Source organism: Thamnophis sirtalis, unplaced genomic scaffold (genome assembly GCF_051295495.1).
Source record: "Thamnophis sirtalis isolate CommonGarterSnake01/CBP01778 unplaced genomic scaffold, rThaSir2_p1.2 scaffold_12, whole genome shotgun sequence".
In the NCBI taxonomy this organism is placed as follows: Eukaryota; Metazoa; Chordata; class Lepidosauria; order Squamata; family Natricidae; genus Thamnophis; species Thamnophis sirtalis.
In genome coordinates, this window is record NW_028261392.1 from 24810671 (window position 1) to 24825615 (window position 14945).

Sequence of the window (14945 nt, forward strand, 5' to 3'; positions counted from 1 at the left end):
ACCATCATACATATGAGTCAGTTGTCAAGCATCTGAATTTTGATCATATGATCCTGGAGATGCTGGAACAGTTGTAAGTGTGAAAAATGATAAGTGGCTTTTTTCAATGCCATTGTAACTTTGAATGGTCACTAAATGAACGGTTATAAGTCAAGGACCACCCGTACATTTGGGTCTGGTTGTTCATGACTAACCTGTACATTTATTCTGACATACGTTTTTGATGATTATATTACATAAGGTGCTTTGGATAAAATCAATCAAGCCCCCAAAATATTAAATTAAAATACATTTGAGAGACTTTAAGGTACAAGAAGTTGATTTCCTAGAAGCAGATAAACAGAAATATCCCTCTCTGGAAATTATTCAGATGTTTTATTCAGTCTAAGTCTTGTCACCTTAATCAAATATACCACACAATTACAAAATGTTATTTATTACAATAGTGAGAATACTTACAAAGTAAGTGGATCCTTGATGAGAAGCTACAACGGAATGAGTTGTGTCTCCAAGCTGGACATACAATTCCCATTTTTTTGTATCAGGTTGAGCAAGGGAAATCCTAAAACAAAACAAGGGAACATATTATAAATACCTTCAGTTAAGTTAATTAAGCTGGTTAAGAGAAGCTTTTAGTTGTAAAGAAAAAAGTGATGAATCTGCTTCTTCAAACTCCACTCAACTTATGCTAGTTTGCGGTGGGAACAAGGGTGTCAATTATGTTACGGTCTTTGGTTTTACGGGTTTGTGAGGGAGGCTTAAGCTCAGTCTTGAAACAAGACCCTAAACACTTTAGTCTGACATGACATAATGGTAGCTTGGAGGCAGATGTATCTACATTCTAATTCTCCTCTGAGAGTTAGGGCTGCTTTGTAAATAAGCAATGTCAGAAATATTGTGCTCCTACTTTATCTTAAAACATAAACAAGTTGAACTATTTTCTTATTAATAAGAATGGCAACAAAGCTGCAATATAGGATCCTAGTGTTAAAACAAAGAAAAATACATAATATTTCCTTACTGTAAATTCATCGAGTCTTTGAAAACAGATCAAATTACAAGTTTTAAGAGAAAGAAGCAATATTTGAATATATTTCTGGAAAGAAACACTTCAAAGAACAAGAAGCATATAAATGAGTTTAGACCAGTATTCCAATCAGTAATGTACAAGATTTCTAAAATGACAATTTCAGGGAATTACTAATCTCCCAGAGCAAACTTTATTTCTTTCAATAACTGCCTTTACAATCATATCAAGGAGTTTGTCCTTTCACACTGTCCTTAAACTGCATTCAGCTGTGATGTTCTAGACATCTGACAATGTTTAGGCTATGCCAGCTGCTTACCATGCTAATCATAATTTCACATTGTTACCCTATGCTCTCTTCCATCCTTTTCATGTGGCTACCTGTTCATTATCATAATTGGCCCACTTTTCTCCTTGAGTTCCTCTCCTGTGATTGTATGCTCTTGTTATAACTCAACATATGTTTAGTGATTTCATTACACCAGAAGCCTATCTCTTTTCAGTTCTCTACAAATACTACAAATAATCCTATACCACGCTATTTTTCTTAATTACATCTATAGAAAAGGAAGCCTAGTGAACTTAAGCCCATTTAGGAAGATATGTTATATCATCAAGAAACTTCTTAACAACCAGAAACGTAGACGACAAACAATTATTAATAATGGAACTGAATTCTCGATGTACACTACAGTATGTAAATTAAAACTATAATCTGTATATAAAGCAATCAATCTTAAACTATAACAGCAAATTCATAGATTTAAAAGATTCGGTATCCTAGATAAATCCTGGATTTATTCTATAAGGTTAATTGTTCAATACAGTAGATTTATGACATATCTGAGGTACAATTCCTTATATCTTTAGTTTAAAAAGCATACAGGTAGTCCTTGACTTACAACCATTTGTTTAGTGACATTTCAAAGTTACAACAGCACTGAAAAAGTTTTTCATACATCCGTTGCAGCATCTCCATGGTTACATGATCAAAATTCAGCTGCTTAGCAAGTGGTTCGTATTTATGACAGTTGAAGTGTCCCGGGGTCATGTGATCAGCCTTTGCGATCTTGACAAGCAAAGTCAATGGGGAATCCAGATTCACTTAACAACCATGTTACTAACTTAACAAATGCAATGATTCACTTAACGACTGCAGCAAGAAAAGTCATAAAGCAGGACAAACTCACTTAATGTTTCACTTAGCAACATAAATTTTGGGCTCAATTGTAGTCATAACACAAGGACTACCTATAGTAGGACCAGTAGGTAGTCCTCAACTTACTATAACGAAGCTTGTTATTATGGTCACAAATCATGACAGCTATAAAGTGGGTTACCCATGTGCAAGTCGATTCGTGGTAACCATTTAAGCAAACTTGGCGCCTCAAGCCAATGGTTTACTATGGACCAGTTTTGCTGAAAACTGGAAGCAAACTCCATTTTTTGGGCAAAACTGTCATAAAACACAGTCACATGATTGCAGGATGCTGCAAATTACCATAAATGCAGGCCAGTTACCAAGTGTCCAACATGCAATCGCTGTGGAAGGGTGGGGGTTCGAAGTTCAGAACAGGTCAAACTGTTTTAACTGTCAGTTCAAACTGGAGAATCCTGAGCTAGATAGTTCTATGTATTGCTTGAGGAAACTTAGGGACAAGGTTCTCTCAATAAAATAAAGTTACAGAGGATTTTTTTTTAAAAAAAAAGGAGCAATGGCAATGATAGTATGTTACTAGGAGAAATCAAAAACATTTTCTGCAAGCAAAAATACTCCTCTTAGATCTGCTTGATTTTATCGCAAGTATTAAGGTAATTGTTACTGCTACATTGGAATAAATGAAAGCAAAGAATGTTCTTTTTATTTAAATGGTATTTCAGAAATATGTTTGTGTAACTTCGTTTTGTTACCATTCAGCAATAGAGATAGTCCTCAATTGACAACAATTTAGTGACCGTTCCCAGTTACAATGGCATTGAAAAAAGTGACTTATGAGTGTTTTTCATAGTTATGACCTTTCCAGCATCCCCATGGTCGTGTGATCAAAATTCAGATGCTTGGCAAATGATTTGTATTTATGACCGTTGCTGTGTCCCAACATTATGTGTTCCCCTTTTGTCACCATCTGACAAACAAAGTCAATGGGGAAGCCAGATTCACTTAACAACTGGGTTACTATCTTATCAACTGCAGTGATTCACTTAACAACTGTGGCAAGAAAGGTCGTAAGATGGGGCAAAATTCATTTCACAAATGTCTCCCTTAACAACAGAAATTCTGGGCTGAATTGTGGTCATAGGTCGAGGACTACCTGTAGTATCTTCCTTATTATTGGCATTAAAATACTAATAGGCAGCCTTGGTTTTTTTCAGGCTTTGCATCTGCAAAGATATACAATTTTTTTATTGACTTGCCATCACCCTATTGTCTGTAAACTATTTAACTACTTGAGTATTAATTTAGTAGGTTCTACTCAACGTGTCTATTATTAGTAAGATATCATCACAAAGCATGGGGATAAAATGACTATATCCGTGATGGCAAACCTATGGCATGTGTGCCAGAGGTGGCATGCAGAACCCTCTCTGCTGGCACATACGCCGTCGCCCCAGATCAGATCTCTGTGACGTTTCTTTCATGAGCTTCTATTTCCCTGCAAACGACAAAACAGAGCCTCACAACAGAAAAAGATCTTACTTCTTGCCACACTACTGGTGTTGGAATGCCCCGCCTCCCACCGGCCATCTGGTCGGGGTCTCTGCTGCGCATGCCCGCACATGCAGACATCCATGCCTGCGCACATCCATGCATGCCTGTACACATCCATGCATGCCATGCATGTGCACCTTTCAGGTTGGGCATGTGCATGCGCAGTTTGGACGCTCAGTGCCTAAAAGGTTTGCCATCACTGCTCTATATTAATATGACATATAAAAACTGGACTGTCCTTTCTAAAGCTGTCAGTCTGAAGATCAGCCCCTTGATCTTAGAGAGAAAAGGCCTTCTGAAGAGAGAGTTTGCAATTTCTACTCTACTTTCTACTTGGAATCACAATGCTTGATTGTAAGGCTAGAAACGGTTGCAAATAGATGCATCGAGAAATTTCCATACCATATTATATTCTGGCACAACACATCCATGCTCAGGCTCTATTCCCAAGATTTAAATCCATACAGTTGAACCATCCTGCTATGGAACAGTGAGTTTCCCTCTTGTGTTTGACTGAACCAGTAATCACAGGGTTCAGCTTCTGCTTCATGAGAGTGTGAGTAGTAATGCTGTTATCCACCATCTGGAACCATGGACAAGCTGAGAGAAAAGGCCACATATTCACAGCCAGTTCACTAGTACGTATAGCTTTTCTATGGACATGTTGCAGAAGGCTTCTATAATAGCTTCAAGCTACTCCATGTTGCATGTAAAACTTTTTTCTTGACTAATTTGCTGGCTTCAGATCTAGAACAGCTCTTCATTACCTGTTCTTTTTAGCCATAATGTAGCTCAGACAGTAGATCAAGAAGATCAGATATTCACAGTGGATGCCACTGGCTTAATTTCTCTGAAATTAGCCAATGTTTCTCTTCCTGAAGCTGTCTTGATGATAGGACAAAGTGATTATCATACGTTTTTAGTGAAACCTAAAACTTTGGAACATGTTTTATAAAATTTATATGTTGGGTATTACTTAGTTTCAGAGGTTCATTGTTTAACAATTACCTGAGGGTCATGATTATTATTGCTGTTTGGGAGTCCTCCCCACTTTTTCATCTTTTGAATATTAGGAAAAGTAGATCTTTTTGAAGATTAGACAGTTGTTCTGGTTTTAGCTGGGATTTTCTCTCAGAGGTGCAAATTACCTTGAGTTCTTGGTTTCTACTCTTATGGCAATAGGATGGAAAGGGAGAAGGAGTATAATTGGGCTATCTTCCCCTACTTCTGAGCTTCCCGTTTGATAAAAATAAAAGAGTTTTTCTTCTGCAAAAGAATTAGAGCTATCATCAATAAAGGACAGCTCAATAGTAAGAAAGACACATCTTCATTTTATGAGATACATGCATATCAAGATAAAATGGGAACAAGAAACAATTCCAAAAGAATAAAGCTACTGGCAGGAGAAATAAACTACAGGCAGTTTACTTAAACAACCAACAAATTATGAAATACCTGAATTAAAAAAAACAAAAAACGATCCCAGCTGGAGTCCCTTTTGTCCAGATTGAAAAATGCCATGTTCTTGTACTGGAAGTTGGGTCCACTTTAGTTGCAAGAGTCTGCTGAGTAATCGATGAATGAGTGCGAGAGAAAATGCAAGCAATGAACGTTCTGTTTCAATAGGCTTGGCATCTGAGAATTTGTTTAGCATCAACTGTACATCACTGTCATTGTGTGCCAGGAGCATACAGTTATCAGCAAAAAGGGTTTCTTGAATGTCCGCATGGAGGCACTTCATATGTTTAAGTGGTGAAGGTTAAAGAGAGAGCTGTCCAATTGGTACTTGATTTTACACTCCCTCTTTCAGTCAGGACATGACAAAGTACAAGTGAAGAGGTGTGAAGCTGGCACACAACTCTGCTTCACCTCAGTAGAAGCGGAAAATGTAGGTGATTTATCACAACTGTGAAGAACCTATCCTTCATTTCATCATAGGGCAACTGAATCAACTTCACAAATTTCTTCCGTTATCCATAACAGGACAATCCTGAATACAGTGACAAATGTCTTTGTCATGTCAATGAAGACAGAGTAAAGAGGTTTGTTCTGCTTGTTACATTTCTCCTGGACTCGCCTCATGGCTGCTGTAGCCCATTCTGGCCGAAAGCCACACTCTGAGGGGTTCTTTTCTGGCAAGTATGTCCAGGAGAATGGGGGGGGAAGCATTGTCTGCAATTGACAGCAGTGAAATATTCCTGTAATATCTGCAGTCTGATGTGCTTCCCTTATTTTTATAGAGACACATCTATTCCAGGAGGCCATCTTGGAATCGCATATCTCCTCTGTGAACCAAATCCCACTTAGACAATAAAGAATTCCATTCCATTCCTTCACACTCCCCAAGGCCACAAGACTTAATGAATTATGTTTGAAATTAACTGAATTGCACAATAAAAACTTGTGTGTGAGAGACTTTTAAGTGGAAAGCCATGGCACAGGAGCAATCCCACTTTCCTGGCAGAAGTCACTTTAATGCAGTGGCATGGATACCGATTACAGCTGGGGTCCTCACCTGCTGCAGTGCATGACCAGGATGTCTAAATGTCTTCTTGTGCTCTTATCATTCCATAACACATGCTGGGCTTGCATTGTTGACCACTGGATTATTCCTCTGCTCAATTTCATCAGGGCCAGATTTCTTATTGCTAGGATAGACAAATCCCCTACCTCACAAAGGGTTGGAGATCCATCAGCAACTCTCACCTGGTTTGACCCATTTGCCAAAACAGTTTACCAAGGTATGGACACTCTCTGTGTTACAGCTTATGTGGAACCACAGGTCAGAACTAAATGGCAGGTAGAGATCAAGGTGAACAAACAATTCTAAAAATCACGGAGACATCTTCAGACAGTGCTGGCTCTTTGGCTTTGAGACAGAGATTAGCACCGCCCCCTAGATTCGGGAACAACTAGAACATATGTGCGAGGGGACCTTTACCTTATTCTATTTAAGCATTGATAGTCACCAATTTACCTCCATGCATGAAGTTAATTATTTGGTTTGCAGAAAAAAAAATGGATAGTCCCATCTACATTTGCAACCGCTCTAGATGATACTTAAAAGATGTTAAGAGTTATGAGAATATGTCTCATTAAATTTTGAAGTATTAGTTGACAAAGAAAATAAAACTACATTAATTATGTCTTTTCTACATTCACAGAGATCAAATCAACCCCAGCATTGAAAAACAATTTTGCGTGACACTCACCTAAACTAAGAAGCTATTTTTTTTCCTGCTGCCCAATTACCTATTTCAGCCACTAAATAAAAATGATACATTGACTTTAAACAATATCAACGGTCAAATCATAATTAAGAAATCCTTCATCATAACTTTCACAGTTGGAGGCCTGTAAATGATCAAGAATAAATATGTTATATTTCTTAGCCTCTGAGGACAATTTTTAAATACAAATCTTTACCACTGGAAGGAGGGGAGGGTTTGGGCGGGAGGAAAAAAACTTCAGAAAGTGGGCCATTCATCTGAATCAAGTTCAGAGAATTTCCAGGACTGTGAAAAGAAATGTTATGCAAGCACATCAATGTATTCTGTGGGGGTAGACTGAACCAGCTACATGGAGACTACAAAGGAGCCCTCCCATGGCTCATGAATAAGTTGAGGAAATGATCAGAAAAAAAAATAGAGAGATGTTTAGACAGATGGCCCACTTAAAATGCCTGGGACAGGGCATAAGTAATTTTAATGAAACTTTAGATCTAGCGTAAAAATTGTGGTTTTCTTTTAAAGGGAAGGGCAAGGGGAATAAAGGCAAATAGATTTTTAACAGTTCGCATACCACCCATTTTATGGCAGAAAAGACAAAACAATTTCAGCATTATTTGTTTAAAAGTTCAAATCCAGAGACATCTTTTACAGTGTCTTTAGCTATGCAGAATACAGAATTTTGGATATAAAGATGAAAAGAATTTTAAACAGAAGCTGATTGCCAAACAAAGGAAAAAATGCTCTCCTATTTAAATGTTATCAGTGTTTTCACACAAAACAGTTTAAAACATTTTAGAAAGCTTAAAAGCAGAACTTTTTGTTTCTATTTTTCTAGCCTTTTGCCTTCTGTACAAAACTGACTCTCATTTTTTTTATTCTCTCAAGCTCAAAGACAAAAAGAACATTACAGAGTGCAGGAAAGGAAGAACCAAACTGTGCTGTTGAGTTTAACTTTATATATATATGAGAGCTGATGAGAGCTAGCTGATGAGAGCTAAATAGCTTGAAATAGATCTATACTAGTCTCCCTTTATATATTTATCAGCACAAATACAACACACATACACACACACACACATATACACACATACACACACACACACACACATATACACACATATATACATTCTTTAAAATATGCAACTCTATGAACGTATGATTTTGGATGACATGGCAATTTTCTTTACAACATTCACAGATCTCTGAAGTTGACATTGACATTAATATAATTTTATAATTTTATCATATTTTATCTATATCTTAAATTATTGTATTATATTCCAATTTCATTTTAGACTGTATTTTATTCCAATTCCATTTTAAATTGTATTTTATCAAATTCTATTTTAAATTGCTTTTATCAAATTTTAATAATGATTTGTTTCTGAAACTCTGCACTTTGATATGGCCCGAGGGCTAATCAATAAAGACTCAATGTCACAGATCTCTGAAGTTGTATCAAAATTGATTTAATTTTTAATGCCAATGCTGCATAAACTCACATATCATCTGTAAAAAGACTACCAAATTAGGATGTCAAGCAATAGTTTGAAACTATTCAATAACAATTATTTGGCTTTGATATCTGAATTGAAAACAATTATAGCACCTCACATGAATATTATATGAAGTATTCGGGGCACAGAAAACAAATGCAGAACTGTGGTGACCATCGTTGTATATTTGGGAGCTCTAATTATGGCATGGAATGCTTAATTTTGATGAATAGAACACAGAATATAGAAAAATAGAGTTGGAAAGGGTCTTGGATATCTTCTAGTCCAATCCCCTGCTCAAGCACCCTTCTAATTACAGAGAAGGGAACTGAGGATTCATTTTGAAATAAGAGCTCTCTACACTGCAGGCAAATCTAAATTTTTAAATGATTTGGGGTTTCCAGTCCCCTAATCATTCTTATTTTTGTTCTCTGCACTCTTTCTAAAATCGCAATGTTTTTTTTTTTATATTGTGGTGACCAGAACTTGATGTAGTGTTCTCAGGATAGACTTACTAAGGTTTTGTAAAGTGTTACTAGAACTTCATGTGATTTGAATTCTATCCCTCTATTAATGCAGCAAAGGACTGCATTGGCTTTTTTGGTGGCTGCCTCACATTTAAATAATTGTCCACAACGAGTCCAAGATCTCTATCACAGTTACTGGCATTAAGCCAAGTTTCACCTACTCTGTATCTATATAGTTGGCTTTTCCCCCCTAAGTGTAAAACCTTACTTTGATATACCCTGAATTTCATTTGGTTAGATAAGGCCCAGTGTTCAAAGTTGTCAAGACATACTTACATGCATATACATACATACATACATACATTGCTTGCTATAAGATTTTCAATATTAGATGGTTTCTCAATAGGTGAATGAGAACAAAGGGCAAAAGAAAATATAGCATTTGGACAATGCGGAAAATAATTCTAAAATATTTGTCAGCCATCTCAGTAAAGACTCAGAAAAGACCGAGTGGCTGTTGTGTTTCCCTCCCAAAAATTTGGTTGGTGTTCCATCGCTCAGGCTGGGGGGCCAAATTTTACACCCCTCAGACAGGGTTCGCAACTTGGGAGTCCTCCTGGATCCACAGCTGACCTTTGATTACCACCTGTCGGCTGTGACCAGGGGGGCATTTGCCCAGGTTCGCCTGGTGCGCCAGTTGCGACCCTACCTGAATCGGGAGGCTCTCACAACAGTCACTCGCGCCCTCGTGACCTCTAGGCTGGAATACTGCAATGTGCTCTACATGGGGCTGCCCTTGAAGAGCATCCGGCGGCTTCAGCTAGTCCAGAATGCGGCCGCGCGAGTGATTGTGGGTGCACCTCGGTTCACCCACATAACACCTATCCTCCGCGAGCTGCACTGGCTACCTGTTGATCTCCGTGTGCGCTTCAAGGTGCTTCTTACTACCTACAAAGCCCTTCATGGTAGTGGATCTGTGTACTTGGGAGACCGCCTCCTGCCAATCACCTCCTCTCGACTCATAAGATCTCACAGATTAGGCCTCCTCCGAGTGCCATCTGCCAGCCAGTGCCGGCTGGCAACTACGCAGAGGAGAGCCTTTTCAGTAGCAGCTCCGACCCTCTGGAACGATCTCCCCGTGGAGATTCGTACCCTCACCACCCTTCAGACCTTCCGCACAGCCCTCAAGATCTGGCTATCCCGCCAGGCCTGGGGGTAAAGACCATAGTCCGCCCCCACCCGAATGTTGTATGAATGTTGCTTGGTTTTAATTATACATTGTGTTTTTATGTTATTGTATGTCTTCCCCTCCCATACAAGTTGTTAGCCGCCCTGAGTCCCCTCAGGGAAAAGGGCGGCCTATAAATAAACTCAACTCCAACTCCAAAAAAAATCTGACAGGAAAAATGACAAGATGAACCAATTTTACTTTATTGTAAATAGCTTTAACAGAATCTGGTAAGTTTGAAGGCACAAATTTCCCACCTCCATTTTTAACTGCTTGATCCGGTAAGGTGGATTGTACTTGAGTTTCTTTCTCTGACATTAAGCCACTCTTGTCAAATTGTTTCCTGGGCAGCATCTCTTCCCCTCTTTCCTTGGGGTTGTTCATACATTCCATTACTTTTAGAAACAAGCTACACTCACTACATTTGTAGATATTACTCTTTGATAATCATTCAGTTCAGAATAATTGATGGAACTAGATAACCCAGGCCCCTTTGGGTCATCATTTCAGATCCCATAACTCAGTTGCTAAGGCTTCCTTACTTTTGTTGTTTTTATTAGTTGCGAAGTTATTTCTGACCCCATAAACAACGTTCCTCCAAGCCTTCCTGTCCTCTACCACCCTTTGGAGTCCATTTAAGCTCACACTTACTGCTTCGGTAACTCCATCCACCTTCTCATTCTCTGTCATCTCCTCCTTCTTTTGCCCTCAATCGTTCCCAGCATTAGCCTCTTCTCCAGTGAGTCCTTCCTTGTCATTAGGTGGCCAAAGTATTTTCTCTACTCTCTGTTAGCCTTAATGAACCATGCCACCGTTTCAGAGAACGTTTAAAGTTTAAAGCAGGTACAGCTTTCCTCTCTCCCTCAAAAAGAATCAGCCATTTTTCAAAATAAATCATTCCCAAAACAAATGCAAGGTGAGCTAAAAATTAATGGGGGTGGGTAAGGAGGTGATACTGGCTGGAGAGAGTTTTAAATTTTAGCTTTTTTATCAGCTTATAACTGCTACGTTCAATGTGATGGTTTCTGTAATGATAACAATGGTCTGCTATCAAGTACATATTGTGGTTGAATGTCTGCATTCTAAGGATTGCCTGTCTAGCTAATAGGTATAGTTCATATGGAGACTCAACAAATGATTCAATTCGCTAAATGGAAGTTGCAATTAAATTCTTTCAAACACTTTAAAATCACCTGCTTATCGAGCTTCAAAGTCTTTTTCAGAGTCTTTTCCAGCAGTCTGCCACTCAATCAGTTCTTCACCTGGTCTTGAATTGTGGGATTGACTTTATTTCTTGTCTAGACAGCAACCCATCCAAAATAATCTACTTCAAGATGTCCTTGGGGCCAGAATTACAACTGCCTATCTTAAGAACTGGATTTTGTCTTCTTGTCGGAAAACAAGTTTATCTCATTTGGAGATGTTTCATGAAAACATTAGCAACAATGGAATAATTTAGTCTATCAATTCAAAATAAGAAAGAATTAGGTTTGTTAGGGAACATTCTGAATTTGTTTATAATGATGTGTCACTGTACTTATCTATGCCCCAGAGTTTTCTGTAATATATTTTATGGCAGTATTTATTATACAAATTATGTGCATTCCTCTTAGAGATGATGTACTGCTGCTAAAGACAAAGGGTAATTAAATTAAACTTCTATAAAGCAAATACTGATGAAGGATGTGAGATAACATTAATACAAAATAAAAAGAAAGCGTAAAATTCCTCCTTTTTTCAGAGAAAGCAAAGATTCATAAATGAGTAATTGCTGGAATCACTGGAATTTGGTATCTGTAAGTGTACTGTATATTTTTCAGATGGAGAGGAGTTAAGCATTTTAAAATGATTTTTCAACATGAGACTGATATGATTTGATTCATTCAAACTGATACAAATAACTGCCTTTCAAAAGCTGATTTTAACTGCTTTTAAAATCCCTACCTTTTTTGTAACTTGGAGACCTATTCACCTTTCATGATTGGTCAAGAAGTATAAAAAGGAAGGCATAGCTGACTGGGGGGGGGGGTGTAATTTGAAAAAAAGGTAATCAACAAAGATAAAAAGAAAGTGTCAAAATATTGCGATACTAATGTTAAGGACATTTTAAATAAACTTTCTATCTGTACCAACAATCTTAATGAAGAGGAACTGGGTCATTTGCTGTAATCTGCACTGTTTCTTTAAACAATTTTCTAAATATCAGTAGCTACACATTCATTAAAAAGGGCTGGGGGTGGGTGGGTGGTTGAAATGGCTTTGGAGATACAAGATGACTGAACAACAGCAAGGAAGAGCTGGTTACAACCAGTGCAAATATTTGTTAGCAACTCATCATTTTGTCACACTGTTCTCCATCTCTCCACTTGCCCTGTGCTTCTTGGCACAATATATGTAATGTATTTTTTCCCCAATATACGTAAGTGCTTGTTACTAACAAAATTCTAACCAAGCTGAAAAGCAGCATGAGTGCAAACCACATGTGTATCATATGAGCATGCCTGGGTACAGTATAAAAGAGGGAGAGAGAAAAATGCAAACAATCACTAATGAAATGAAAACAGATCGAAGAGCTCACATTTAATAAAGATGTAGACCTGTGTTTGTCCATTTATGCAGAGCACCCCCACATACACAAACACCGAGTGGTGTGATTTACAGCTTCCTGTTGTAATAATTAAATAATAATAATTTGGATTTATGGAGGCTCCTAGTCATCTGATAACAGATTGGGATTGTTTGAGTTCAATCATATTATTTCTTTGATTAATATGGTTGACTGTGATGGACATAAGCTTCATTTAAAAGCCTACTTCTATCTTAAATATCATATTGCAAATCAATTCTTTTTTGGTAAGAACAGCTCTGTCATGAGGGTCAAGCTACCAGTAAATTAACTGCTACATATGTTAGGTTTTTTGGGCTAAATTCTGTCACAAACCTTGCCAAACCACTTTTTGGCAGACATGATAACAAAGTAGCTTTCCCTCTAATTTAAACAAGGAACTAGAATAAAGGCTTATAAAATTAGCCCAAGAAATTGTTTTTGTAAGCTAACGGAAAAGACCAAAGGGAAAAAAAATAACATTAGGGTGTGAGTAACTACAGCAAACAAATATAACAATATCAGCTATATTATTTTTAAGACACTTTCTAAAATATATAGCATAAAAACTTTAGAAAATAACAGTATCAATTGCATTGTCTAACATCCTAAAAATCACTTTAGTGTTTTCATTTAATGCACTTCTATCTAAGCATAATAAAAGATCTACTTGTTTATATTTGAAGTTAGAGACAGAGAAAACAATGGAGATTGCAACTTTTGTCTATGAGGCATAAAAATTGATTTAATGTTACTCTTAGAAGTATCCAAAGAGAGTTTCATAAATTCATGTAAGAAATGAAAAATAGGATGAGAGCAAATGTGAAGAAGAGAAAGAAGTCAATCATTTCATACCAGGATCACAAAAACGTACTTTTCATAAATATAATAAATATTAAAAAAAAGTCTTTTTAACATTCATCCTTAACGTGGTGATGTGTAAACATTTTTATTTCCAATTATAAATGCTAGAAAGGTAATGTGCATTACAGGCTATATGAATAATTATGTTGGGTAACATTACATTTGTGTCTATCTGTTGGAGGAGATCATTACTTATGTAGAGAAGATTTTTATATTCTATTTCACTCTTTCAGGTTTTTACCAATCATCTCTGACATTTTAAGAGAGTTTTAGAAGAGACATCACATTAGTTCTTCATGAGATTGATCTTAGATTATTTAAGAAGGTTAAACAAAAATGCAAGCACTTAATGCAACATTAAGCATGCAAAATATAAAGCTGATTGCCTAGAGGAAGCATGCTCTGCTGTTACCCTAGTGACAAGTTAAAAAAACAAAAAGGAAACGGGTGAAAGCTGAATGGCTTTATGATATGAAATTAAAATGTTTCACACTGAACAATCCAAAATGAATTGGGAAAGGTTAGAGCAGAGGAGGGAGAAATCAATTCTCCAACAGCAATGGTGAATAGAAAAGAAGTATGAATAGGATTTGCCAGTGGGGTGCAACAGCTGCCAAGTATCCTGCAGCCAAAGAACTACAATAATACCAGTGAACTGTGCAAGAGCTTTTGGAATCATCACAGGGAACAGAGGAGTATACTAACAATAATTATGCCACTTGGTCTTACCCATCTTTTGCAGCAGGAGAATCAAAGGGAAGATTCATCTTCAAATCAAAAATCCCGGCTCACAAATATGTGTATGAACAAACATACACTTTCCTAACAGGATACCCCCAAACTAGTTCCACAAGCAGTTAGAGTCCTTTGGATGTCTTTTTCTTCCAACTCGTTTCATTTTTCTCTCGTGGCCAACTGCTTTGGAAAGTTCCAAACGCACTTAAAATCACATGGGATCAACTGTTCTGACCGAGAGTTTGTTACATACGGTTTGCATTCTTGACTAAACCAAGTATCTCCAGAAAATTGTGGGAAGTGTATCCACTCATACTGTGTGTCTGAAATTATATATATGTGCATAATGCATATGCTTGCATAATGTGATATGGTGTGTATGCGTAGCCACAGATTTTACATGCAGACAACTGTGTGTTGTAAGAATTCTATATGTATAGTTATTGCTACCAGAAAATGGCTCATTTAGTAGATTATTCCCAGATAACTAGTAATTCAGCACTCCTAGTAATGCTGTTCAAATTCACCAGGTTTTTTTTTTTACATCATTGCGATTTCAAAAAATCAAGAGACAGAGCTTCAT

General features: G+C 37.2%; 1 protein-coding gene across 3 annotated transcripts in view; it reads right to left on the reverse strand.

Annotated features, from left to right (window-relative positions):
• Positions 1 to 14945, reverse strand: part of PCCA (propionyl-CoA carboxylase subunit alpha) — a 264528-nt gene that overhangs the window by 79548 nt on the left and 170035 nt on the right. For all 3 annotated transcript variants that reach the window (XM_087726871.1, XM_087726870.1, XM_087726872.1), the window contains one exon: positions 460 to 562. In XM_087726871.1, the coding sequence (XP_087582997.1) occupies positions 460 to 562 (103 nt within the window). The remainder of the gene's footprint in view (positions 1 to 459; positions 563 to 14945) is intronic.